Source organism: Thermobia domestica, chromosome 14 (genome assembly GCF_964235325.1).
Source record: "Thermobia domestica chromosome 14, izTheDome1.hap1.1, whole genome shotgun sequence".
NCBI lineage: Eukaryota > Metazoa > Arthropoda > Insecta > Zygentoma > Lepismatidae > Thermobia > Thermobia domestica.
The window spans coordinates 59566918-59594567 of NC_137467.1; the positions used below are offsets into that span (position 1 = coordinate 59566918).

The 27650-nt window shown below is 37.4% G+C and overlaps 1 protein-coding gene across 1 annotated transcript in view; it reads left to right on the forward strand.

Annotated features, from left to right (window-relative positions):
- The window catches only part of LOC145669688 (uncharacterized), a 104216-nt gene extending 100906 nt beyond the window's left edge, over window positions 1–3310 (forward strand). Inside the window, exon 12 of the mRNA XM_081737972.1 lies at window positions 1001–3310. Within this exon, the coding sequence (XP_081594098.1) occupies window positions 1001–1235 (235 nt within the window). The 3' untranslated portion in view covers window positions 1236–3310. The remainder of the gene's footprint in view (window positions 1–1000) is intronic.
- The last annotated feature ends 24340 nt before the right edge of the window (window positions 3311–27650 follow it).

Consider the following 27650-nt stretch of genomic DNA (forward strand, 5'->3'; position numbering starts at 1 on the left):
GAGCTCGCACACACACACAGTCATCAACTCAGCAGCATGCAGAAGTCATTGAAGAAGATATCAGCGAATGTCGAAATAGTTTAATTTAATCTCTAATTCACCGGATGGGAGGTAAGATTTTCTTTATTTTAGTTATTAATATGCATAATTACGTGGGCCAGTCAGAAAGTTAGTTGCACTCCTTCGTAAATATTTTCGGTCAAAGGCTATTTTGATGAAACTCTGGCAACACTGCAGACGTGTAGCTGTATCGTGTGACGTAGCAACTTTCACGAGGCAAGTAGAGTTGTTCTGATAATCAGTCGTAAACATGCCTCGACAGCTGCAAGTGGCGTCCAAATTGGAAATGCATGCAGTGATTCGGTTTTTTTTTTTTTTGGGGGGGGGGGGGCGAAAAGGTGTAACTGCACTGAAATTTATCGGCAGTTGCATAAAGTGTATGGTGAAAATGCAATGTTACGTCAAGCTATCGCGAAGTGGTGCAGCATGTTTGAGAACGGACGTGCAGATATTGACAACAAACGTGCGAACTTCTGACAAAGTTTAGGTGGGAAGTGTGGGATCACCCTCCTTATAGCCCATACCTTTCACCGTGTGACATCCATATGTTTAGTCCCATGAAAGATGAACTTTCAAAGCGACGATACCACTCGGATGATGAGGTGAAAGCTGCAGCCGAAGAATTGTTATCGGGCATTGGACAGGATCTCTTTGCAGAGGGCATAGGAAAACTTATACCACGCCTTGACAAATGTTTAAATACAGAAGGTAATTACGTTGAAAAGTAGACTGTGAATGGAACTTTTCGATATAAATAAAATTATTATAAAATTTATCTCCTGTTTTATTTTATTAAGCAGTGCAACTAACTTTTTGACTGACTCTCGTAAAATAAAATGTCTGTGAGCATAGACTATTTTGCTTCTATCAGTAAATGATTCAAACTTCAAAAATGGCTTAGATGTATAAACTAATACTTCTTTTTGGCATTATTTCGTAGCATTGGCCGACATTCTAAATCACTGGACACGGAAAGAAAAGTGTGTGGTTACTGTTATGGAAAGTTTGAACTTGTCGTGAATACAGCCAGCAAAAGTAGTACCAAGGCTCCAAATAGGTTTGCTATGTTTGTAAAAGAGAACTACGGATCCGTAAAAAAGACCAAAACGAATCTCTCACATAAAGAGGTGATGAAACTTTTAAGTGACAAGTTCATGGCAACAAAAATACAGTGACAATTTAAGAAGTATGGCATATTTTTAATTTGATAGTGCAGTGCATTTACTGATATACATTTATTAAAATGGATTGTTGTTTATGTTCTAATGGATTCTTGAATAGCATTTTATATTATTATTAGCCTTATTATTTTTAAAGTTTGAGTTATGGATTACTTTTTATATATATATAAATGTTGTATTATCATCGAATGGAAATTTAATTTAGTTTCAGTTTCGCAACCGTTTTCTTTTAGTTTAAGGACAGTTGAAAGAGTAAAAATACTAAAGTACACCGTAATATTCATGAACTTACAAATTGCCAACCGTTGGGAAGTGTTGTCATTTGTGGCATCAGAGCCATGGACTTCTGAGGATGACCATAACATTTATCCATAGTTATTCCATCGTATATAACATAGTTTGTGCAGTTATTTTTTAATTATTATTTTATTTTTTTAAATTATTTTTTATCATTAGTTTTGTTCACAAAGAAGTAACTTCTTATTCCACTAAATTCATGTAATACTCAGGAACTTTACATAGTCCGCATCTCTCGAATTCTCGTATGGCGTCAAAAATAAGCATACAGTGCGCTGTTGTCAAACCTTTAGTGAGGTATCTAATCATTCGTAAATGACCATAAATGTGAACAAAATCAATTACGAAAGATTAAATTCCTCACTGAAGGTTTGGAATCAGCGCACTGCGAGCTTATTTGCTGATGCCATACGCCAATTCAGGTGACGCGGACTATAATCCTTTTCACATACATGAAAAATAACAAAATGTTTAGGTTGTGGCTTTTTGGTAGTAGTGCTTTAGTCATAGGTAACGAAACCAAAATGTAAAGTTAGCACATCAAGGGAAAAAAATTACCGGAAGCAGTTAAGTGCTGTGATAATACCTTACCAATTTTCAGTTTCAAAACATGCTCTTCCATATACATATGTAGTACTTGTCCTATTGTGTCTGACCACAGTTAACAAACACTTTATGTGCATATCAAAGAATATTTTTTTTCTTAAGTTCCTTCTGACGATCTCAAATGCCGCAGTCGGGCATAAGTTGATTATTTAGATACTTTTGACGATAGGAAGTGTGAAGGGAAATTTTTTTGTTACTAGAAAACGTTGATATATGTTGAAATTGTAAATAACGTGTGTAATAGTGAGGACGATACATTGTCCTTAGATCTTAATTTAATATGAAAAATGTTTTTCTGTGTATCTGTGTATGTATATATAAAATGAATATGAAAGTTGGTTTGTGCAATTTATGTATTGTCTTATAAGTGTGTGAGCGATATATGTAGTAGAGCTTGCTCAAGTTAGCTAAAAATACTTTTATTTTACATGTGTTCTGTTTTGAAGTTAGTACAAACAGAAATGTGATCTGAAAAGAACTTGTCGTAATGAACTTTTTTTTTAATTCGTTTATTCCATTTTTAATTAATATAAACTTTAATGTCCAGTGTAAAGTTGTGTGTTTTCCAGTACTGAGTGTCAATCAAAGGTGGACGTTTTCTCCGAAATTCATTCAGTTTCAAGTTTCATGGCTCTTTTGGCTTTTCCACTTCACGCTATCTGGAGATCCTCAAAATTAGTGAGTAGAGCCCGATATTAATAGCAATAAATAGCCAAAAATGACTGGCAAAATATCGAAATAAAATAGCACCATAAAAGTTTTAAAAAAGTGCTTTATGAACATAAGTAAACCGGTATTAAAACATTTAAAAACTAAAATACTATTCATTTACGTTGGATAAATAATTTATATAGTATGAAATAAAATATATATGTGGTCATTTTGCAGTTAGTAGTTATCACTTAATATTGCTAGACATAAGTCTTTAGGAAGAAGCAAAGCAAGCGGATTCTGTAGGTCTTTGTAATTAAAAAGTTACGGAAGAGACACTTGAAATTTTTCGTATAGAGTATTTGTTGTAGGGGAAGAAATGAGGACACTATGGGAGAGCGATTAATAACTCATGGAAGCCTATATTGTATAATACGGAAATGACGACATCTAATGAAATAAATTCATTTCATTATTTTTCAGTGTATTTAAATGTAATAAAATGGTAAAGGCATTCACACTTTATTCATTCGCTCTTATAGTAACAGTTTAGAAAATATTTAATACGTGCGAGCTATTAAAATAAAAGTATTTTATACCATACTACCAAAGTAATTTTAATTTAAAGAAAATCATCAAAAAATGATCAAAAGCTTAAAATTTTTAAATAAAAGACTGTCAGAAAGAATACGATTTAGATGTGAAAATTATCGTTCCACACTTCCAAAAGTTCCAGTTACGATAGCAACGGAATAGCCTAGAACATAGCGTATTTCATCATTTGAAATCCCATGTATTTCTGTCACAAATACTTTCAGGAGTTTGGGCAAGATTTTAGTGATTCACATGAATAACGTGTTTCTCAAAGATTCTGTCATATAGAACTTTTTTGTGTATTTCTCGTGAAAATTTCTGAAGATTATATTTCCTAACTTCCACGAAAGGATATCTGCTTTACGGAAAATATTCGGAAAATTGTTAGTACGAAACGATAAGTTTGTGAACGTTTGCACCTTCTAATCTGCTTATTCCTGCAGATTTATGGTTTGCTATGCTCATATGGTATGTAACAAAATGTTTTCACGCGGATACAATATTTTCATGGAATTTACAAATACAAGATTATACGTTGAAAATACACCACACCGAAACTCATTCACGAACTTTTCTGTCTTTCTTCCCTAGAAAAGTCTACTTTAAACATCTTAAATCACTAAAATCCGCCAAAAGCAACTATGTAATACACCACAGACTTGCAATAACTGGTACGTAGCTGGGTCTTCCAAATTAACACCTTCATTTTTCTTTTCATTCAAGATTCCAAGAACTAGTGACGCACCAGGTTCACCCTTCTCGTACTACACTCCAACAGCAGTTGACTTAAAGGACTGTTTATCACTATTATTAGATGCTGTGATCACAGATAATGGCCAGCCAAATCTTGTTTGCTATACTGTCATTCATGTCTAGTAGGGAAGACAAAATGCTAAAAGGCAATAGATAAATTACTTCTAAACTCTGAAATTGGGCTGTCCCTGAAAATATTGCGAAAATTGCAATTTATGGCATTTTACCATTAATTTCGGGCTTTACTCATGACTAACCAAGGGGAGTGAATCTCACCTCTAGAGGTTACCTTAGAGATATTACAGTCGAGACGACTGGAGTTGAGCTCTGATATATAGTATACAAAAGTGAGATCATACGCAAAGTTTCCAGATTTACCACGTGGCACCTGTAATTCGTAAGTTTTCTTTAGCGCTAATGCGCTGGTTAAATAGTTAGGATTGTCCTGATAACGAGTTAAGAATTAAGGGTCCCGAAGAAGAGCGTGATAGCACCATTCGTGCGGTTTTTATGAAGATGTACTGGAATTTCTGACATTTAGCAACCAGCAAAAGCTATAAGCAAGTAACTAAATTGTTTCTTACATATTTGAAGAGCCATAGGTATACAATGAAAATAAAGAGACCAACGCCATTGATGATCTTTCGTGTAAAAATTACGAAATGACGCGTAGCAAGTTCTTTCCGTCTACCTTTCTTAAGAAACATTCCTCAGTTGAAAACGCATGATGCACACTCTTTTTCTGCTCTTCACTTGTGAACAGTTAAATTCTCAATTTCACATTACCTGTTAAGATTTCAACCTCAGATATTAACAATAAATGTGGATAAGATTGAGATTAACTCCATGAGGTTTTATTCTGATCTCAATAGTTGTAATAGAGATCGTAAGTTTTAAAAGTATTTCGTAAAGTATGTCACGTCTAGTGTCAGGCGTCTATAATATACAACACGATCTTATAGCATTTGAACACCAGGTTTTTATGCAGTTCTATGTATTTATTCCAATTTCCAAACTGCTTTCAGTAAGCATAGTATGTATATGAAATGTTATTTTTAAGAAAGAATGACAGTAAAACGTTTTATATTTGGAATCAAGTCTAAAAATTATTTTCATATATTCATAAGTGGATGATTTGTCGTAAATCCCAATTATATTGATTTTTTGTATTTCATTGTTAATATTTCGGGGCCGCAGTGGCTCAGAGGTAGAGCGTTTACTTCTGGTGCGTGGTGTCCCAAGTGGACTTCGTGGTATGAGGGGGGGGGGGGTCCGTTTCCTTCCACTACCTTCATTCATCATTTCATGTAAGACACAATGTTCTACCTATCAAGCAAACTGTGTGTACTCATCAAAGAAAAATAAAAGGGACATTTACTAGGAAGAGTCACGATGGCCCAATGATAGACCGTTCGTTCACCTTTGATAGGAGGGATCTGATTCGATCCCGATTCATGCGTGTTTGTGGTGGACAGTATTGTGTCCATGCGTTTTCTCAGAGTTCTTCCATTTCCTCCCACATTTTCATTCCACCGAATATTTTACAATCATTCACTTTCAATATTCAACCGTATCCCTTAGTATAAAGGACACAGCCGTGGGACGTTAAACACCATTTTTATTTACTAAGAGAACATTAAGATGAGTGTAGAGATTGACTTGTGCTACTTTAGAATCTTTAGTGTAACATCTAATTATGATATCGTTTAGGCTAAAAAATGGATAATAAATGCAATATAATGATTGTAAAATGGAGCCTTTCTTATACATCACTCTGTGAATTAAATGATATATATTATTAGAGAGTGAATGAAATTGCAGAAAAATTGGTGGAATGAGAACGTGAGAGGAAGCAAGAGAACCGCAGGGAAACCCACGGACGCAATACTGTCCATCACAAATTCACATTTCCTGAAATCGAACCAGGAACCCTCGTACCAGAGATGAACGCTCCACTGGTGCAAATCCTGGGGGGATGAGGGGAAGATGTCCTCTCCAATCTTGGAACTGGGGGAGGGACTGTAGCCCCAATAATCTGATTTGAAATGTGTTTTTTTTGGGGGGGGGGGAATGTGATGATTTGTGTCCGATTGCCACAAAGGAAAGCGAGATGATATTGATATCCTCCCAGAATAAGCCTCAAATCTGCCCGCCTCCCAATGTTGAAGACAACCCTGCTCCCTGATCCTCCACAGGATTGTTTTTCAACTTCATAAATATTTTGAGCATCGCTTAACAAAAAAAAAAAAACTTACTTCCCCCCCCCTCCATGTTGAAGACAGATTTCCGCCGCTGGAACGCTCTACTACTGAGTTACCATGTCCCCCAGAATAATTATGAACTGATTGCTGAAGAGAGTGGAAGGAAACAAGATTTCCTAGAAGATTCATGAACACTAAGATTCATCATAAATCTTCTTACAGTGCGGGATCAACTGGAAAGCTTTCGAACACTTGAGGTACCATGTCTCTCTCTCTTTTATTAAATAACCAACCAACAATATTTGAAACATAATACAGTGAAGAAAACGAACTGGTATTTACTGCATATGAAATTATTTAAATCATACAAGATCAGAACTGGTGGTGATAGATTGCTGAAATATTTCATTGTTTCTGGTAAAGGAAGTGACGATAAATAATTATTCAACGTTTCATAATCTTAAATCAAAACTAAAATTACATACCAAAAAAAAAAAAAAAAAAAAAAAAACTATGGTATTAGACCTAAGAAGGATAGAATGAAGTTTGTATGGTTACGAAAGGAAATTACCAGGTAAAGAAGATACCTAAAATGTGGATAAGAGTTTATTAGGTGTAAAACGTGAAGATGTTTTCAATAAGCATATAAACATGAGACTGCTGGAAACCTATTAAGAACACTTAGTAGGGATTTTCAGACCTGGCCCAAAGTTCGTGCAAAACACGAAGGTGTTTGTAAATGGTAGTGGTCCTAATATGGCGCCCGTGGGGCATAACGAACATGTTAGTTATAAGGGTTGTTCAAAAATATGCAGTACTTACCTTAACACTTGTAATCACTCCGAACGATCGAAGCAGCTGTTCAAGCGGATAGTCCGATGCTGAGTGTGTCTGGGGTATGGTATTCTACGTTCGTCGCAGATGACGTTGTTGGGATCTGGTCCCTGCCGAAGTTTGATTAGAGATTAGGCGCAGTCTCAATACGTCCGATACCTGCTCAAGAGGTCGATGTGCCTTGGCACTCAACAACATGGGTTCCCGCAAAATTCCAGCTATGTAAGATCGGAAGTCAGGATTGACACGTCACAAATGTGTGACACACTAGCCAGATTTCCCTGAGTGAAGATCAGAAGAAGTGGTGGGTAGTTTGAACGATTCTTCTGTCCGGTCACGAGCGTCTGCTGTGGGAAATCCTTTGCTTCCACCGATAAACCACTGGTATGTCATACCTCACGCGAGCGGCGATTCTGCGAAATGCCCACTTAACCTGTAATAGTTCCGCTGTACAGCAACACTCGAAGTCAGTCAATTGTACAATAGATGTCATTCTGGCATTGCAGACACTGTAATCCACACATACCAGATTTGCGTCATGTTCGACTATTTTCAGACTACCAACATGACTTTACATACAATACGATCAGCCGGCACTTTGCGATACTTGGTCCTCAGGTCTGCAAATTAAAATCCGTTTCCTCTACGGACGTTCTATAATGCTAATTTCGTTCAAATCGGAAGGTATATTCAGGATATTTTGAAATGCATTTCCATTAGTTTAATAGAAACGCTACTTAATGTCTGGTTCTTTAAAAAGGTATTGAGCCTTGGGAGGTCAAAATTGAGAATAAGTTTATTTGAAATTAACATTATGAAACCACCTTCTGCCATTTGTCCGGCAATACCATAATACCATCGATGTAGAATGTCTGTGATTTCTGGTCAGAAAACAAAAGTGTCACGTGGTTTTTCACAACCCTCTTTTGAAACTAACGTAACATTCAGGGAGTTCTGAAAAGACCCAGAGATCAAAACAACTGATAGTCGGACTGTGCCAGGATCGGATTAATATGGTGGATGCATTAAAATCTTCGAGCCAAATTTTCTTAATTTCTGACGAAGAGTTAAAAATGTATGCGTTGTCAGCGTGGTATACGACACCCTTTCTTTTCACCAGTTCCGGTTGTTTCTTTCGAATTGCTAGGTTAAATCGCGCTAGTCGTGTCAGGTTTTTTTGGGGGGGGGCGAATCTTGTGGGGTCATCCTTACAAATTACCTTCAGAAGGGTAGTACTATTACCGATACATGCTATTGCTCATTTCTGATGAAGTTACGAGGTGGTGTTAAACAAAAATGTCTCGGTATACCCACCAAAAGGATTCTCCTCCTGACGATGCACCCGCCATGCATCTAAAGCAGTGTCTGTATAATTTGCTAGTGTAATTTTGAGATATTACCCCACCCGCCCTATTATCCTAGTCTTGCACCAAGCGATTTTTCTGTACCTTCAGTTGAAGAACGCACTTCGGGGACGCCATTTTGACAACACATGGATGTGGAAGAATGATTTTTCTTGCAATCTGCAAACGTAACAATGATGGCCTTCGACAGGTCAAGAAACTGCGAGAGAAATGTGTAGGGAGGTGCTGTACCTACGGTCATTGCTCATTAAAAGTCGTGTGTTGCCGAAGAAGATCGGGAATTGGTCAGAAAAGATTCCATTCCGAGCTCTTCAGTTCCATACGTGCCCGTGTTCCGAGATCTTGGTTTGGTAAATAGCTGTTCATTTATTTATTTATTTATATATTTATTTATTTTTATGTTTTCGGGAGGTCAAAGTAAAAAAAATGTGGACACAAACCATAATTTTCCCCTTCTCTACAGTGCACGCAAAAGTATCAACAATTCCTTATAACTATCTCGAGTGATTCTATTGATTGGTTCTCGATTTTTATTTCGATGAAGCCACGTTGGGTTTTTCACCGACAACGGGTAAAGTAAAAATGGCGAAGTGGTGTACCTACGGCCACTGACAATGAAGCAGGACCATCCTCGAGGAACAAGGATGAACAGCAATAGGCATAAATCCGCAGAAGCCTCATATCTTGGAAGCCACCATCATGCCTGGAGGTCCATCAGCATTCTTGTTGATATCGCCAGAAGTTTTGAGGCCTTATCCCAAGACCCCTCCCCGAAAAACGAATTGGCGGGGGGGGGGGTGACAGAAAAGCAGTTCAAGAATTCTGACAAGCTCACAAAAGATTAAGAAATTAGAAAAAGTCTATCAGGGAAAAACAAGAAAAGCTTCTGAACAGAACTTCAAAAGGAGCACTAATAAAACTAGTAAATAAACAAAAGATGACTAAACGGGCCTTGACATTCACGAGTTGATATCTTAAGAAGCTGCCATAATCAAAAGTTGTTTCAACAATAGCACGTAGTACAATATTGGATGACCCATGTAAATACATTTACACTATGTGATCAGAAGTATCCGGACACCTGGCTGAAAGTGACTTACAAGTTCGTGGCGCCCTCCATCAGTACTGCTGGAATTCAAGATGGTGTTGACCCACCCTTAGTTTTGATGATAGCTTCCATTCTCGCAGGCATACTTTCAAACAGGTGCTGGAAGGTTTCTTGGGGAATGGCAGCGCATTCTTCACGGAGTGCTGAACTGAGGAGAGGTATCGATGTAGGTCGGTGAGGCCTGGCATGAAATCGGCGTTCCAAAACATCCCAAAGGTGTTCTATAGGATTCAAGTCAGGACTCTGTGCATGCCAGTCCATTACAGGGATGTTATGGTCGTGTAACCACTGCGCCACAGGCCGTGTAGTATGAACAGGTCCTCGATCGTGTTGAAAGATGCAATCGCCATCCCCGAATTGTTCTTCAGTGGGAAGCAAGAAGGTGCTTAAAACATCAATGTAGGCCAGCGCTGTGAGAGTGCCACGCAAAACAAGAAGTGGTGCAAGCCCCCTATAAAAACACGACCACACCATAACACCACCACCTCCGAATTTTACTGTTGGCACTACATACGCTGACAGATGACATTCACCGGGCATTCGCCATACCCACACTCTGCCATCGGATCGCCACATTGTGTACCGTGTTTCGTCACTCCACACAACGTTTGGCCAGTGTTCAATCGTCCAATATTTACGCTCCTTACACGAAGCGAGGCGTCGTTTGGCATTTACCTGCGTGATGTGTGGCTTATGAGCAGCCGCTCGACCATGAAATCCAAGTTTTCTCACCTCACGCCTAACTGTCATAGTACTTGGAGTGGATACTGATGCAGTTTAGAATTCCTGTGTGATGGTCTGCATAGATGTCTGCCTATTACACTTTACGACCCTCTTCAACTGTCGGCGGTCACTGTCAATCAACAGACGAGGTCGGCCTGTACGCTTTTGTGCTGTACGTGTCCCTTCACGTTTCCACTTCACTATCACATCAGACACAGTGGACCTAGGGATGTTTAGGAATGCGGAAATCTCGCGTACAGATTTCTGACACAAGTGACACCCGATCACCTGACCACGTTCGAAGTCCGTGAGTTCCGCGGAGCGCCCCATTCTGCTTTCTCACGATGTCTAATGACTACTGATGTCGCTGATAATGAGTACCTGACAGTAGATGGCAGCACAATGCACCTAATATGAAAAACGTATGTTTTTTGGGGTGTCCGGATACTCTTGATCACATAGTGTATATCCTAGTTTTTAAAAAGACAATTGAGACATGCTGCAATCTAGACATACCACTTTAATCTTGTTCAGCATCTCATCAAAATGGAAATGTCACTTGGGGTGTAGATGTGCAAACCAGTCCGTTTCTGTAACAATGTCTTTGGTTTTCTGTCAAACACAAATTTCGTTCGCTGATTTAACCATATCATTAGTAAAATCTGTAGCGGTTCTTGAGGGAAGTTCCGTTCATAAAAATTAGCGCATGTACAACAACGTGAAGTGCCGTGAACCAATGAAAATGTAGGAGGGTACAGAAAAATTTTGAGAAAACACACGGACACGATGTTGTCCACCTCAAACTCAAATAGGTTGAGATCGAATGAGGGACTCCTTGCACTAAAGGTGAGCTCTCCACCACTGTGCCCCAAAAAATAATAATATACAAATCTATATTATAAAATTGAAAGTGACTATGTTTGTGACTCCTAATCTCTTGAACCACTCGATCAAATTTTCAATATAGATTAAGTTTGGGCCTGGGAGTGCTTTTTATTATTTCACTTTGACGGTAAAACTTAGGGAAGGGGGAGTTATAGAAACATAAATAAAACCTAACTCTTGAACCAAACTACCAATATCGGTCAAATTATAAACATAGACGAGGTTTAAGCCGGTTTTTTTTTTTTTTTTTTTTATCGTTTCACTTTGACGGAGCAACTTTAGGGTAGGAGGAGTAGAGGGAGATATACAAAAACCAATAGACTATAAATAAAAATACAAAAACCAATATAAATAAAAATAAAAGTGACTAGGTTTGTGACTTAATAACTATTGAACCACCTGATCGATCTCAATCAAATTTTCAACATAGATGAGGTTATATGGGGTTATCATATCACTTTGACGGTAAAACTTAGGGAAGGGGGAGAGAAATTTAAAAATGAACGAAAATTACCGATATAAGTGTCGAATTCATAGTTTTCGGGATCGCTAAGATGAACAATGACACTTCCTATACTGTTCCGCGCAATATGGGGGAGCAGAGGGGAGATACATAAAAATAATCGAAAATAACAGACATTTGTGTCGAATCCATGGTTTTCGGGGTCGCTGTGATGAACGGTGACACTTCCGATGCCGTTTAAATATCAATTCAGCCACGCAACATAGGGAGAAGGAGGAGGAGGAGAAATATAAAAATGATCAAAAGTGACCGATATCAGAGAGCACTTTAGTAATAGTAAAAAGTGACTTCTAACGGAAAATATTTGAAGCGAAATGGGTAATTGATGCTAGTTTATTGATTAAAAAAAAAAAGAAAAGAACTGAAATTGTTTGTTTAATAGATTGCATATAAACCTGAGAATAAATATAAAAATTTTAAAAAAACGTAATATAACAAAGCCGTAAAACCCCTGCCCTCTTGCCGCGTTACATAATATATAACGTTGTATGTATTCTCTGTCAAGGAAGTTTATGCATGTTTTCTGCAGGATAGTATCTTGCTCCTTGCTGTTATGAAAATAAAATACTACACATTGTCCCATATGATTTTGCCAGTGGCTTCCTATTTGCTCATCAGTTGAAACAGTATTCCTGGGCGTCGTGGCGAAAAAATATATTTACTTTTTCGTGCATTCTACGTTAAAAAAAAAAAAAAAAGTGAAAGCAATAAAAACGAAACAAGGAAAAATACAGTGCGATGTAAAGTGCTTGGACTCTCTCGAAAAATCACTCAATGTAGCGCTTTCCTTGCAAGCAGGTCTTGATGGTGTAATCGGTAACATCGGGGGCTCAAGTTCACGGGGTCCTCAAATCGATTCCCCCTGAAGACATACTTTTTTATTTTCTTTACAACAATAGATGTTTTTTAAAACTATCTAGTCATTCGAGAAAAGGAAATTGTGTAGAAACACAACATTTCAGTTTTGTTTTACATTATCGCGAAGAAATATGATAATTCCTTGGTTCAAACCGTAGACAATAAGTTAGCGAATAATGTTTTTCGGTCTTTTTATAAACAATGTCCAGTGCGTTGTCATCGACAGAGCTCTACACTGTAGACCTTAAAGTCGCAAGTTTCTGAGGAAAACAGTATCCATTTATTATTATTATTATTATTATTATTATTATTATTATTATTATTATTATTATTATTATTATTAGAATGAAAGAAAAGGACACATAGTCGTAGCTATTGATAGGAACAGAAGAGATATACTTTATGTCAGATTCTTTTTAGGTTTACACATTAACGTAATAATATTATTACATTTATGGATTGGCAGAATTATTATTTTATGAGAACAAGAAATGGAATATAAATATGTGTTAGCTGGTAGCATTAGTGAATTTTGTTTCGCCCTTCTTCTAGATAGGTTGAGTTGATTTTGAGTTTAACGTCCCTTTCAGCAGCAAGGCTATATGAGATGGGACCTACTGATTAACGTGGAATCCTAAACACATGAGCTCCTGCCCGGAATTGAACCCGGGTCTTTTCTAGATATGAAGGTGAGGTGACACCTTGAGTAGAATCCTTCTTGTGACTAGAGTTGTAAGTTCGATCACTATTTGTAATTTGTGTTATTCCTTTAATGCTTTATCAACGTTGCATGTAGCGTTGAAGCTAATAATAACTTGTTAGCGAAATCGCGTGTAAAATTTGAAGACCGAGTTGTGTAAATTCACACACAGATCGAGGTAACGAAGCCAGAGTAATGTGCGTATGTCTGTTGAACAAAGAAATAGTTTCTGTGCTCTGGCCATCCTCCCTCGTAGAGTATTCGATAGCAAGGTGGCCTGAAGATCTTGTAGTCCATGGATGGATTCCCGCACATGCAGAACCATTTTTATTTCTTCAGCACAAGTAGAAAAGGAAACAGACGAATCGAGCTAACGAAGTTTAGAGCTAACAAGTAAGACCGAACCAAAGGTATGGGTCATTACGTGGTTTGTTTAAAGAAACAATAAAATAGAGGAAAGTTATTTTGTCTGTGTCCGGCTCGGTTGCGATGAACCACCGTCTCGGTTCGGCTCGACTCAGGTGAACCATAGGCTCTAGCCGGCACGGTTGGAATAAGCCATTGGTTTGGCTCAGGAGAGCAATCGGCTCGAGGCGGCTCCGTTGGGGTGTGCCATTGGCTCGGCTCGGTTTGGCCCAACTTTGCCGAGGACTCGAGCCAGCTCGGTAGGGTGAGGTGTGAGCTCGGCTCACTTCTCTGTTCGGCTCGGTGGTGACTGAGCCGTGAGCCGAGCCGTTGACAACACTACAGTCTAACACCTCAGGCTGCTCAGCTACACCAACTGGCTTCCACTGGGCCACTGCGGCCCCTAGCTTTGTAATAGTTTGTAGTAATATTCATTATCTTCACCCTCGCAACCATCTATCGAGTCACGGTGATTAAATTATACATATGTATTTTATTTATTTATTTACAGGATTGCTATTACAGAACATATTATGAAAGGGAGGGATAAATTTTCCTCAGTTTCACAATATTTGTATCAAATTTGTTATGAAACACAGTAACACTGCCCACAATCACTTCACACACTTTCAGCACAATCAGTCAATATTTTTTTTTTCCTATTTCAATTATCCATTTCCACATATCTGTGACAGCAATCCTGAAACAAAGGAATGAAAATAAGTATTAATGTAGCCAATATAAATTTAGAAACATCCCTACTGACTAACAAGAATAATGACTTGTATTAAATACTGTTCGGAAACGTAATACCTCTCTAAATAACTCGAAAGGTGGATAATTGTGTAAATTCAACTGAATACATCAAGAAACAAATGAAATTGAATATAAATTCCTTTGATGCTGCAGGTAAATAACTCCAGGCAAATGGTTATCGATCTGAACCCAGATATTCACATGGTCAATATCGTGCAATGCTTGGTTTATGTTGAATTATGAATCGGATCCCATTGAGTTCCCAAAATACAACTTTGTGGTGTTTTACTACACACATGATATTACAATCTGAGCAGTTTTGAACAAATTCAGAGGGATGTTTTGTACGCGAAATTCAAAATTCAAATCTTGTTCAAAATTGTTGTTAATTTGTTGTTAATTTGAATTTTTGAAGTGTTATTTTTATTTTACAGGTTTTTTCAATATAGTACAACTTGTAGAGCAATCTTTAAGCTTTCCAATGGTGTTTGTTTCACGTCTCTAGTGCACATATTAACTATTTTATGACAATTTTTAATAATCATGTAACTGAAAAAATGCAATTTTTTTGACATTTTTGAACACCCTGTATGGAGACACTTTCAGGGGTGGAGAAGTAATATTTGGGATTTTTTCATCTCCCACTGTAATAAAGCTGTACACCATTTTTTACAAAAATCTGAGATGGTCAAGTCTGATGACTTGTTGATTTGACATGGAATGTCCCAAAGATGAGTCTTCGAAATTGATATCACATTCTTTGGATAAATTGGAAGAGCTCTCTCTGTGTCGTTTTAAACGTTTGTTACTTCGTTCATGATATCTGGAGATAGCTGTGGGCAGACATTTAGTTTTAGACCTTTTCTGCCATATCCTTCACATCAATCTTCGTTAAGCTGTAATATCTTTCTATTAGCAATAAATATTCCACTAATTTTAATTAGCGGATTTTCTAACTCTGTAGGTAATACAGTTTTGCCTCCAAGTATTATTTTGGCACCTTCCTGAAGTGTAACATGGGAATTTTTATTTGCAAGCCTAAATAGAGTAGATCTGGGAACATAATATTTGGCCGCTTTTAGGTATCCCATTTTGTTTCTTCTGACCTAGAAGATGGCTGCTTGCCTATTGTTTCCTATGACAGTCTTTCTTTTTCGATAAAGGCATGTCTATATGATGCAAAATAAAAAGGAAAAATGAAAGAAAATCGTGAGAGATACAATTATGGAATACTATTCCATATTTATTACCCCGTTGGTATTCCATATTTGTATGCTCGCCACCTTGGAATGTCACATGTTATAGCAATGTACAAAACACTTCAACTCTTTTCTGCTTTGTACGAAAATGATCGTTGATATTTACCGAAATTCAGAATGCGAAATGACAATTGAACTTCATTAAGAATAAAATTTACTCCACTGAAAACTTACCTACAGAAAACTCTGGATCCAGAAAAAACTAACAACAGCTGTATCACATTGGTTCTTTCGTCTAACACTTTCTACTCAGGTGTGGAGTAATATCTATAGATCTATAATAGTCTACACCTACCACCCCTACGCAGCAGCACCATATATCCGCTATAGGTCGGTATTCCATATTTGTACCCTTTCCTATATATATGAGAAAGATATACTAGATGGATAGATATCTAGGAAACAACTATACAAAGTAGACAAAACCAAAGCTTTTACTAGATATCATAAGCGACAAATAGAGACCTACATAGCATCCTAATACAAGGTGGTGTGAAGTTATGTAGCACTGAGAATTTATTGGTAACGAATTGTCCAAGATAGATGATTGTTAAAAAGTACTGGAAACACCAGCAATGTATCGACAGTTGTTGATAATGGTATGTATGAGTTTCAAATATAAATAACACTGGCCGCTTCACTCATAACCCCACTTCTCATTCTTTACATCTGAGCATTTGAGATTAAGGAATAACAGTTCCGTGCCGTGGTGAATCAGCGAGGCGAGAATATAAGACGGCGACTCCGTACTTACTGTATGAGTGAGGTCAGCAGACCAGCGGCGGAGCGCCACCATGGTTGGCGCAAAGTGTAAGAAAATTTTCAAAAAAAAAAAAACTGCTTTTACTTGATTTTGAGCACTTTTTATTACTTTTTCCTTCCATTTTATATATGTGCACATGCATTTTCCTAACATGACTAACATTATAGGACCATTTCCTAAAGCAGGAAGAGAATGTAAGTAAATACTAGTATTAGTCCAAGTAATTTTTCCTCTCTCTTTTTTCTTTCCTCCCGAATTTTGCGCCCCCTTACTTTCTGCGCCCGAGGCCGTCGCCCCCCTACGGCACGTCACGGCACTGAGGAATAAACGTTTATATCTTGTCCTAAGCCAGAAGCAAAGATAAAACAAAATTTACCGTTTCCCCGCCCCGCCATTAATCTTCTGGTATGTACAGAGCAAAGGGAGGTTCTTTAAATAAATCAATTCGCACCCTTACTACAAAAGTGCCACAAGTCAAAAAAGTTAGTTTTGAGTAAATCGTGAAGCTTCTAGAAAAGCTATTATTTTGTCGGACATAATTCTTATTTTGTCGGATAGACGGCAGGCTCACTAATCCGAATATATACATAACTTAAAATTGACAATTTTTGAGCTGTGGCACTTTTGTAGCACGGGTGCGAATTGTTTTGGGCTGTGAAAAATTTGTTTGCAACAAAGCCTCCCTTCCAGTTGCCTGTGTGTATGTGTGTGTGTGTGTATGTATGTATATGAGTTTATGACTGGGTATAACAAACGGTTCTGCGAACTCGAAATATTTTAACAACCAGTTCTCGCGAACCGGCTAAATAGCATCACTGCCTATAGATATGAAAAGCACACTTACTATCGAATTGTATATTTTAAAAAGAGGGTCTTCTATAGGTGGCACGCACACTTCTAACAGTAACGCACATTTGCTCGTAAGGTTTTGTACACGAGAGTGAGGGTGAGCCAAAAGTCTCACTATCTCCTATGTCTGTTTCAAATATGAATCTGCCGGGTTGCATTCCCGGTGGAGACACTCGGTCGAGAAGGTGTAAGAGCTTTTCCAGGCCAGCCATCCTGAGTGGACTGAGGTTTCTCTTGGGTTTCCTTAATTCATACCAGATAAATGCCGGGATATAACTTAACATGCAGGTCTCAGCCTGCTTCCTTCCTTTCTCGAATAGTGTGCTCGCCGAGGGATGTCATCCCTGATAAGTGACAGACTTGAGACCATAAATGCCGGTAATGTCCAGTAATAATCTATATTATAAAAGAGAACGTACAAATCCTTTGTTAGCTCATCACGCTAATACGGCTGAACCAATTTCTTTTATTTTTGGGGGGTTATTAGGATTTGGACCCTAGATGGTTTTTATCATATCACTTTAATTTTTAATTACCAGTGTCTTGAGATAATTGACCATTCAAGTGTCCATACGTACAAATCCTTTGTTATTAGTTCATCATAGGTAAAAATAAACGTATTTATATGCAACCCGCATGACCGTGTCACTCGGCGGGTTAACCTAAATGACAGGCGCTATAATGTTAACATTTACTGCAATTTGAAAGGGAAAAAGTAAAAATTATCTAAGTAACAAAGTTTATTGCGTTCCGGGGTGACCGCAGCGAAGCGGGGTGAACGCTGCTAGTTATGTATAAATAAATAAATAATCAAATATGAATGTTCATGAATCGGAAGTGAATAAAATATAATGGCAGAAGATCCTTGTAATCTGACAAGACTATAGATAACAATTTATTCCATCGCAGACTGTGTGTGTGTCCACCATCATTTTCAGACCAAAATTCTATTCAATTCTAGGTACGGTGTGAAATTCTCGGCAGCATTGCTGGAATGAACGTAGCAAATGCATTTCAAATGGCTTCTTTAAGTTGGTTAGTTTTGTGATAACGAGTGCGGCTATTTGCTGTTTGACATGCTACCAGAATGCATTATGTCACGATGACAGATCGAGACTACTGGAAGGCCAGTTCAGAGTTACTGGTTATTGTGGAGAATCCTGGTTAATCGGGTGGAACGAGAAAACTCCATTTCAGTAGTGCGAAAAGTTGCCTTTTGATGTGAAAAAGACAAAAAAAAATAAAATTTTAGGGTAATCGGAACATGTTGCTGCAAGTGCGAGACGGTTCCTTAAATTTGAGTTGATTTTAACGTCTCATTCAAAAGTGAGGCTATATGAGACGTGGACGTACTGATTAACGTGGAATCTGAACCACATGAGCTCCTCCGGGAATCGAACCCGGATCTCCCACGCCACGTTCCTTGATCTATTTCATGCTCTTTCTCTTTTTTCTTTGCAGTACAAAAACATTGATTGTACTGTGTCTTTTTATTGATGAAGCAAATTTTGAGGAGGAGTTTTAATTTATGGTGAGGTTAAAAATATTAAATTATGAGTGAAATTTTTTCAAAAAAAAATTAAACGAAAAATTACTGTATACTAAGTAAGACAAGGGCGCAGATTTCTCTGTAAATTTTGGGGAGGGGAATTCAGATGCAAAAGATATATATATGAAGATTTTAAGACAAATATCACTCAAATTATGCCAAATATTATAGTGTATATTCATATATACAATAGTGGAGCCCACATGAGCTTTGGAGCCCCCCTCCGCTCCCCCCCCTTCAGGATCGGTGCCCTTGGCTAAGATAGAATAATTACTCGTTCTTCCTCTTTTCTTTCAGCGAAAGATTAGGCTATTTCTTCAATAAAAAGACGTTACAATGAAGGTTTCTACATTGCAAAGAAAAGAAGAGTAAAATAGAACAAGAAATGTCAAATTTATGAAACTTATCGTACTTGCGATACTTCAAAGCACGCTCCAACAGAGGCGGATGTAGCTCCGAGCCTGAGGACCTAGGATCCCGCAGTTTTTTGTGCGACAAAACTAATTCAAACTATTATTTAAGTAAACTCATTATATATCTATCATAGTCTGGGTTCTGGTTGGTCTCCCAGTTTTTATCTTCTAGATCCGCCACTCTGCTCCTATCACTCTAAAATTTTTATTTTTATTTTTATTTATTTATTTATTTATTTATTTTTAATTTTATTTATTTATTGTCTTTTTCACACCAAAAAGCCTTTTCCGCACTATTACAAATAAAATTTTAAAAATTAAAATTTTCTTTCATTCCCCTTACTTGGCCAATAATGGTAAATCTTATTATCAAGTGCGTTCGTAGTAGGACTGTGTGATATCCAGATTTGGATATCAAAAATCGACTTCGACAAAATATCGAAAATTGATTCGAATCGAGAAATATGGAAAAATGTTGGAACTATTAAAATATTACGGTACCGAAAATATCGATGCCAAACAAAGTTCGTCTTTTGAGAAGTTTAAATACAAAATAATAAACACAGAAAGAAAGAGAGAGAAAGGATGATGTACAGTACATAAGTAGGACCTCCAAGACTTATCATCTTGGATTTTACAACTGTCGTCAAGCAAAGAGCACGTGTTCTTACGATCTTGTAATTTTCTTGTAAACGTACAGAAAGACACTAGAAGAGTAGTAAGTAAAATACTTACATATAGTAAGTTGTCAATAATACAAAATTGCATATTTAACAAAACAAAATACCGCAAGTATGCTATTAACTTTTGTCGACGACAGCACACAGGCTTGTATTTAACATTTTTGCCGCCCCGGGCCATTATAAAAGTCCCTTTCCTCAAATCAATGAATAACCAGTGTAGAAAATTTGAGACACTGGCTGATCACGACTCTAAACCGAAAAGAGCTGTGGAGCACAGAATAATAATAGAAGTTACAACAAAGAAACAGAGATAAATTACTTGCGCTGCCGGCTGAGTGGGGGTCCAAGCTCAATATGAGGGTATTTTATATTAAAATTCCTAAAATTGCCCCTAAAATTAGGCTAAATTTGGGGGGGGGGACCCCCAGGACCCACCCCCTACGTACGTCCCTGACTATTGGTAATTCTGGAAGTTAATCAGCAAATGTAAAGGGTTTGAAATTACGATCAAAGAGTAGTGTCAGCAATGGAAAAAAGAGAAATAATGAATATTAATTCATAAATAAAATGTTAAATATCTCTTTCTAGCCGAACATGTTCTTGTTACTTGGATACTTACAAATGTTAGAATCCCGTGTTATATTCATATTCGCATGCATAATAAATTTCTGAAATTTTCTGAACAAGAGTATTAGAAAAAAAACTGGTCCGAGAGATTTTGAAAGTTACTAATAAAACTGACTCGTATGCCAAGGGTAGTAATAAAGTTTTAATCACCCCGAAAAAATCAAGCAGCGACCATGAAACTTGGTGATAGCGTTAGTCCTTCTCTAGATATTCATCCTTCAATGCGACACATTTTTCCAACAATAGATGGCTTGGCGGAGACTTTGGTTGCAGAAGTCTTCATTTTGTTTGCTCAGGAAACGCTCCACCTCGAAAATCACCACGTTGTCATTCCGGAAAAGCCTGCAACGCAATAGTAACTTCATGTGCAGAAAGAGGAAAATGTCACTGGATGCCGTGTCTGGAGAATAAAAAGGGTGAAGTAAAATTTGATGGCCTAAAGAAGCAGTATGTGAGATTGTGTCCGGTGCAGAATGAGCTCGAGCATTGTCGTGGAGAACAAAGATTTCCTTGGACAGCTTCCTTCAAAGCTTCGTCTTGATGGTAGTCCTAGAAAACACTCAGCATTACCTTGCCCGACGATGGTTGGGTCTTCGCCTTTTTCATGTTTCTACTGCTTGCGTTCTTCCTTTGTCTTGGGGTCATAATGGTACACCCAGCACCCATCCATGATGATTAGGCATTTAAAGAAGTAATCTGGCTTGGCCTGACATAGCTGAAACATTTTCGCTGCTTCTTCGGTTAGGTTGGCTTTCTGCATGGGTGTTTGAAAACTGATCCATGATTAATTTCATTTTTTCCACTATCGCTCCGATTGTAATAGGTCGGTTTGCGAGCACCGGGACCTCCACTTTTCTTGCAATTCCCGATTCTTCACAGGGAGATGGTCTGCCACTTCGTATTTCTCATTCAGACTTGTCTGACCACACTGGAAGCGTCTGTGCCACCTAACCACTATGTCATATCACGGTGCATTGTTACCATACTCTTCCACCAACTCAACATAGATTCTTGCACATTATTCCACTTTATCAATGGGTTGCACCATTTGTTGTGGTGCCTCTAATGGCGTGCGATGGTACTGTGGCGTGGGAATTTCAATGTATACCAGGATTACATACATGTACCTGCAAAGAAATAAAAGAAAAAAACGTTACGCAAATGTTTTTTCAGGTGATAATTAAAACTTTACTATGATAAAACAGGTGATAATTTTGACTACTGCTTGTATATCGTAATGTAGGTAGGAAAATAATGCGGATAGTTTCTCTAAAACATCGACGACGCCAGCTTTCTTGGGAGGGAAGGAGGAGGAGCAGAGAAATTTTTTGAGAAGCAGCTGTTTATATATATATATATATATATATATACCGAAAATATTTGTTTTACATGACTTGACTCACATTAGAATGCAACATGTCTGCGAGGACAATCCGTGGAGGAAAACCGATGCTATTCGGGAGGGTCCGCCCCCTCGCCTCCCTATAGCGCCATCACTGTTTAGCGTCCCTTTTCAGCTCCGAGGCTATATGGGACTTTGACCTACAATTTAAGGTGGAATCTGAACCACCGAATGCCTTTTCAAATTTTAATGCTGTCTCTCCAGGAATCGAACTATGATGAGGGTAAGAGTGCCCGTATCCCATGAAGTTCGCTTCGGCTTACTTGTTTGTATTAAAATGTTTATTAAAGTCTAGGGTGGCCCAAAAGTAGGTATACAGTACCGTACTGATCAGCTCATTTCATTTTATATTATTTCTTGTTATCCATCAGGTAGACTTAGTTCCTTTATTTTTTGCTCTTAATCTGTTTTTACTTATATCTTAAGCTCGGAAAAGCCGAAGCAACTAAATCCATAAACTAGAATGTTATACTTGATCAATTCAGGGGTGTGTACCTACTTTTGGGCCACCCTGTATATCTGCACATCTGAATGTCTCCCATCCCAAAATATAGATTAGTAGATCGTAAATTATATCGGCGCTACTAAGCATAACCTACGATACTATAGCTGTCAAATGTGACAGCAAGATGTGCTTTATGTTCGGCTACCTAAACAGCTTCACGTTTGATGAAAAAGAATAAAATGTGTGTTCAGGAGGTGACATTAGTAACGTAGGTATACATGGCAACTTTGAATATATACAAAATAATTAATTAATGTCGAGATCGCTCTGATGAATGTGTAAATTGGAATCTTTTATTCTATTATATAGAATCGGCTAAGCAGTAATCGTCAGTGCTCTTTCAGGCATAGTTTTTGACGAGCTTCTTCCCCTTCCTCGCAGAAGCAAGGTAAATAAAATTGAGTAAATGTCTTGTATAGGGCATTCTTTAGCACGCAACACCATATCGTAGACGTCCTTCCTTCGGTCAATAGTGTTAAAAGTCCGCATTTGCGAATTTTCAACATTCGTTCTTATACCAACATAACGACCTAGTGTAGTCTCCTCACATTTTAATCACACCCTTCCCGGACAAAATTTTCTGGAACAAATTCTACTGATTTGGGTGTAATGGCATAGTAACTCTGGTCTTGCTGTGACGGCGACACACTTTTATATTTTAACTACTTCAGAAGCAGCAGAAAATGTCGTTTATAGCAGAGACGCACCACATAGTATGATTATAACAAAGGGATATATTATTTATCAGATTTTGTAATTATCTTTGCAACAGTTTGATATTAGTAAGTTGAAAGAAAAAGATCAAAAGCATTTAGTTTAGAACCATCATATTCTGACTGGGCTTTGAAAGGAGAAAGTTCATCTGATTTTGCTTTTTCTAGCACTTCAAAATAGATCTTTATATTTTAGAAAATAGTTTCCCTATGTTATTAAAAAAAAAAAAAATCTTCCACAGTCAGGCTCGAACTGCCAGCTTTTGGTTCTAGAATTTCAACAGCATTACTATACCTACTTGACCATGGAGGCTAGAGAATTCGTTGTAATATTGTTAATAGAATCGCTCCAAGTGCAGGTTCATATTTGGAGTTCTAAATAGCCATTTTCTGTCTTTTTCAGTAATTTCAACCGAAGATATTGATTGATTTTGCAAATTGGAGCTGTGCATGGAGTGTGAATTGTATGCTTATCAAAGAAATACTTGGTTTGCTTTTCTTTAAACTTCACATCTTTGTGAGTGTTCCTAATATATGTGTATTGGGTCAAGTTATTTTCTTTCTAATGTCTATCTATCTATCTATGCATCTCCAGGAATATTCCTCGCCTAATGATTTGTCCAACTAAGGTTTCATAACAATAAAGGTTTATTGTTTATAATTTTCTTATTTTGCTTTATTTTTTCTCAAAAATAATAATTCATTACTACACTGGCTTGTTAAGGAAAGCACAAAGAAGCAATAATATATGAAGAAAATTGAGTTATTAATGAAAATGTGGAAGTTACAATACCGGTATATACTTTTTTTAAAAATCACTGTACTTTTTGTCTCGTGGATAGCAGTATTTTAAGAAGAAATCAAGAAAACATATACAACTTACAACCTATCCTACTCTTTCGGTTGGAAATCTTAGCACATGTTGGAGAATTTACTTGTATAGCTGATCATACACCTGAGCGAATTACCTAACATGTACTCTTAAAGTTATTTTAATATTTCAAAATTATATTTCAGAAAATTCTCCTAGAAATTCTTGCTTCACTTAACTCATTTACTTGAATAATCTCTTTGTTTTTTTTTTTTTCAAATATTTATTTAATTTCTGATTCTTAGCTGGATCTTTTCTTATGAAGACAAGTTGAATTTATTTTTGCAATGAAGAAAATAAATAATAATTATAGAGTTGCGTTTATTAAAATGGATACTGAAATACAGATAATATTTAAACAAATAATATGAAAACTTATAGAAAACACAATAAGTAGAAAAATACAAATAAACCAAATAATAAATACATCCATAACAAAATCGTAAATTGAAAAGACAGTTACAGCCTTCTTCTACCATGATCTATGGCTGGATCATAATTGAAAGCAATCATTTCAACTTCTATTTCGTGGAAAAGATCCAAAGCCACAAACTTAGTACCAGCTCCTTTCACTATTCTGGCCTCTTTAATGTTCACCATTGGAATTGAAGATTTGCCCGATGTGAATCCAATGTAGATATGTGGCTTAAAATAATATATATGAGATATTGAGCTTTCACGGGGTACACACTCTCTTCGATTCCATTCTTGTAACTAATACATTGAAGAAAGATTTAATAAATGGGGCAACAGCCCCCACCACCTCCGACCTCCGTGACTGCCGCAATGACCACCATCTGCACGAAGAATTTCATCTGGCTGGATTAGCCGAGGAGACGGAAAGCCAAAATATTGCTTGCGGAAATACTTCAACAATTTCATCTCCTGGCAGTGCTAAGGAGACTAAAGCCAAACATATTTAGAGTTATCTAGTTCAAAGATAACTTTAAAAAGACGTCTTCTCTCTGTTGTCATCCCTAGGGCAAAGGTGTTGAACAATACATACGTATTTCAACATAAACCTTGAAACTATATTCAAAACGAAAATAGAGCCTATAAGACACAGATAGCTTGAAATGAAGCAGAAACTCATTCCACCTGCGACATTATTGGCTGCTGAGTGCCATTAAAAGATGAGTTGAAGCTTTTCTGGAGTTTCTATTATGAAGATCAGACATAAATTAGTCTGTAGTTTGCAATGACTCTTAAGCTCCAGATCTTATTGCTTCTCGTACCTGTAAATTACTGGAGTCAGCTGTCAGACTCTGTCAGCTTGAACCATGTACTTCAATTACGACATACAGTAATAAAGACATTGCAAAACAAAAATTATCTCTGTTCTGGCTGGAGGAAAATTTAGATATCCATAATAAACCCGGTAACCTTTATAAAAATGTGCTTCCTTATTTCCCAATCAATGTGAAATTAAAGTAAAACGTTAATTAGTATTGATGCCCAGCAATGGTTGCTATTCAGCTACCAACAATAGGAAGTCTACATTTAATTTTGTAAACAAGCAATACGACTAAATTGTTCCTGTATTGTTTTCCACATTAAAGCATTACCAATAAAAAGAAGACAACTTAAATTTTATATAAAATGATTAATTGTTTTGTATACAGGTATACCTAGATACAATAGGTATTTTTTTTTTTTTTTTATCAAACTTACCAGGTACTAGAATGATAATATTCGTCTTACAATGACGTCATAAAATAATAAAGTTCTTTTTAAGACGAAAGCGTATGCAATGTTTTTAGATCTTGGCCAACTTAATACCTTCATTATTTTCTTATTCTTGTGATATCGTCGAATGAGAACCAGAGGAACGTAACTCCACAAATGCGGTTTTCGTTTTCTTCATGTTTAGACATAATTTTGAAAGTCCCACTTGGTGTGAATGGAACGGAGCACCATCTCTTCTCCTTTTCGATTATCTGTTGTAATGTAGCTCAAGAAAATAATACTTTTGTTCTCTCGCCTGTAAACCTACGAAAATGGAGTTCCATTCCTCTGGTTCTCATGCAATGATACAGAAATATATGAAGTTAGAATCTTGAGTTTCAAGTTGAAAACAATAACTTTACTCGTTAGTTTAACATTTAGAAGATTGGTCGGACGTCATCATCTTATTAGGAGCCATCATACCAACTCCCATCAAAAAGAATCTTCGAGTCAAAATCCCAGAGCAAGGGAATTGGTAGAATAGGGTTTGCCAAGATTAAAATTTTAATATTGATATATGTATCAGTGATGATGGTATGGATCATATAGGTCACCGGTCACTTATGTCACTTGAATCACGAGTCACTTTTACTTGGTTCACCCGGATTTGGGTTTCGATTCTCAGACCCGGTCTGACCCATGAGCGAACAGAACCAACGATCCAAAGCCGAAATATCAGCTCTACAGCATCACTGCAGAATTTTATAGTAGCTTCATGATGTCCACTACTGTGAGATGTCCACTACTGTGAGATGTCCACTTTGTTTCCCGGTGTGATATTTCTTAATCAATGTGCCATGTCTTGACTAGTTCAGATTTAAATTAAAGACTTTAGGGCAAAAACCCGTCAAGTCCAAAAAGCGAAAAGCGTAAAGGAGATAACTTTACAAGGGTTTCTGGTCATCCGATTTTCTTCAAACTTGGCACATATATACTAGACCGAAAATAAATCGACACGTATTTTTTTTTGTTTCTTTCGGAAAATAGGTTAAAGGGGGCAAAGGGCCCCATTTCAAAAAGGGCCCCTTGATTAAATGGGCCACATTATAGAAACGAAACTCTGCCGATGCAAAGATGACTTCAAAGTAGGAAATATGGGTTTTGTCGTTTCTGCGAGAAAAGGGTTACAGGGGGGCAATTGCCCCCTTCGAAGTGACAAATTTGCCGAGAAAAAACGAAATGAAATCTTTAAGTTTAACATCTCACGATTATGCCGGTTAGACTAAAGGAGACGGCGATAATGAGAAATGAGTGAAATTGTGGAATGAAGAGAGTGGGAGGAAACGGTAGAACCCCGAGAAAACCCACGAACACGGTGTTTGTCCACCACAAAGTCCACACGGCGCGAGCAGGGATCGAACCAGGAACCCCAAGCACCGGAGGTGAACGCTCTACCACTGAGCCACCGCTGAGATTAGAGCAGGCGTCAACAAAGTGTGATCCCGGATCATTTTTTATAAAACCGTTTGGTAGATGGACAAATCAGCGAGCACGGATCCCATTAATCCCATTATGTTTGTGGGCACACGTTTTGAAACAATATTTTTGGCCCAAGGGTCCCAGACGGAGGTGAACGCTCTACCACTGAGCCACCGACGAGATTAGTGCAGGCGTCAACAAAGTGTGATCCCGGATCATTTTTTGGAAAACCGTTTGGTAGATGGACAAATCAGCGACCACGGATCCCATTAATCCCATTATGTTTGTGGGCACACGTTTTGAAACAATATTTTTGGCCCCAGGGTCCCAGACGGGGTCCAACGCCAAAGGATCCCACACAATCCTTATAGAA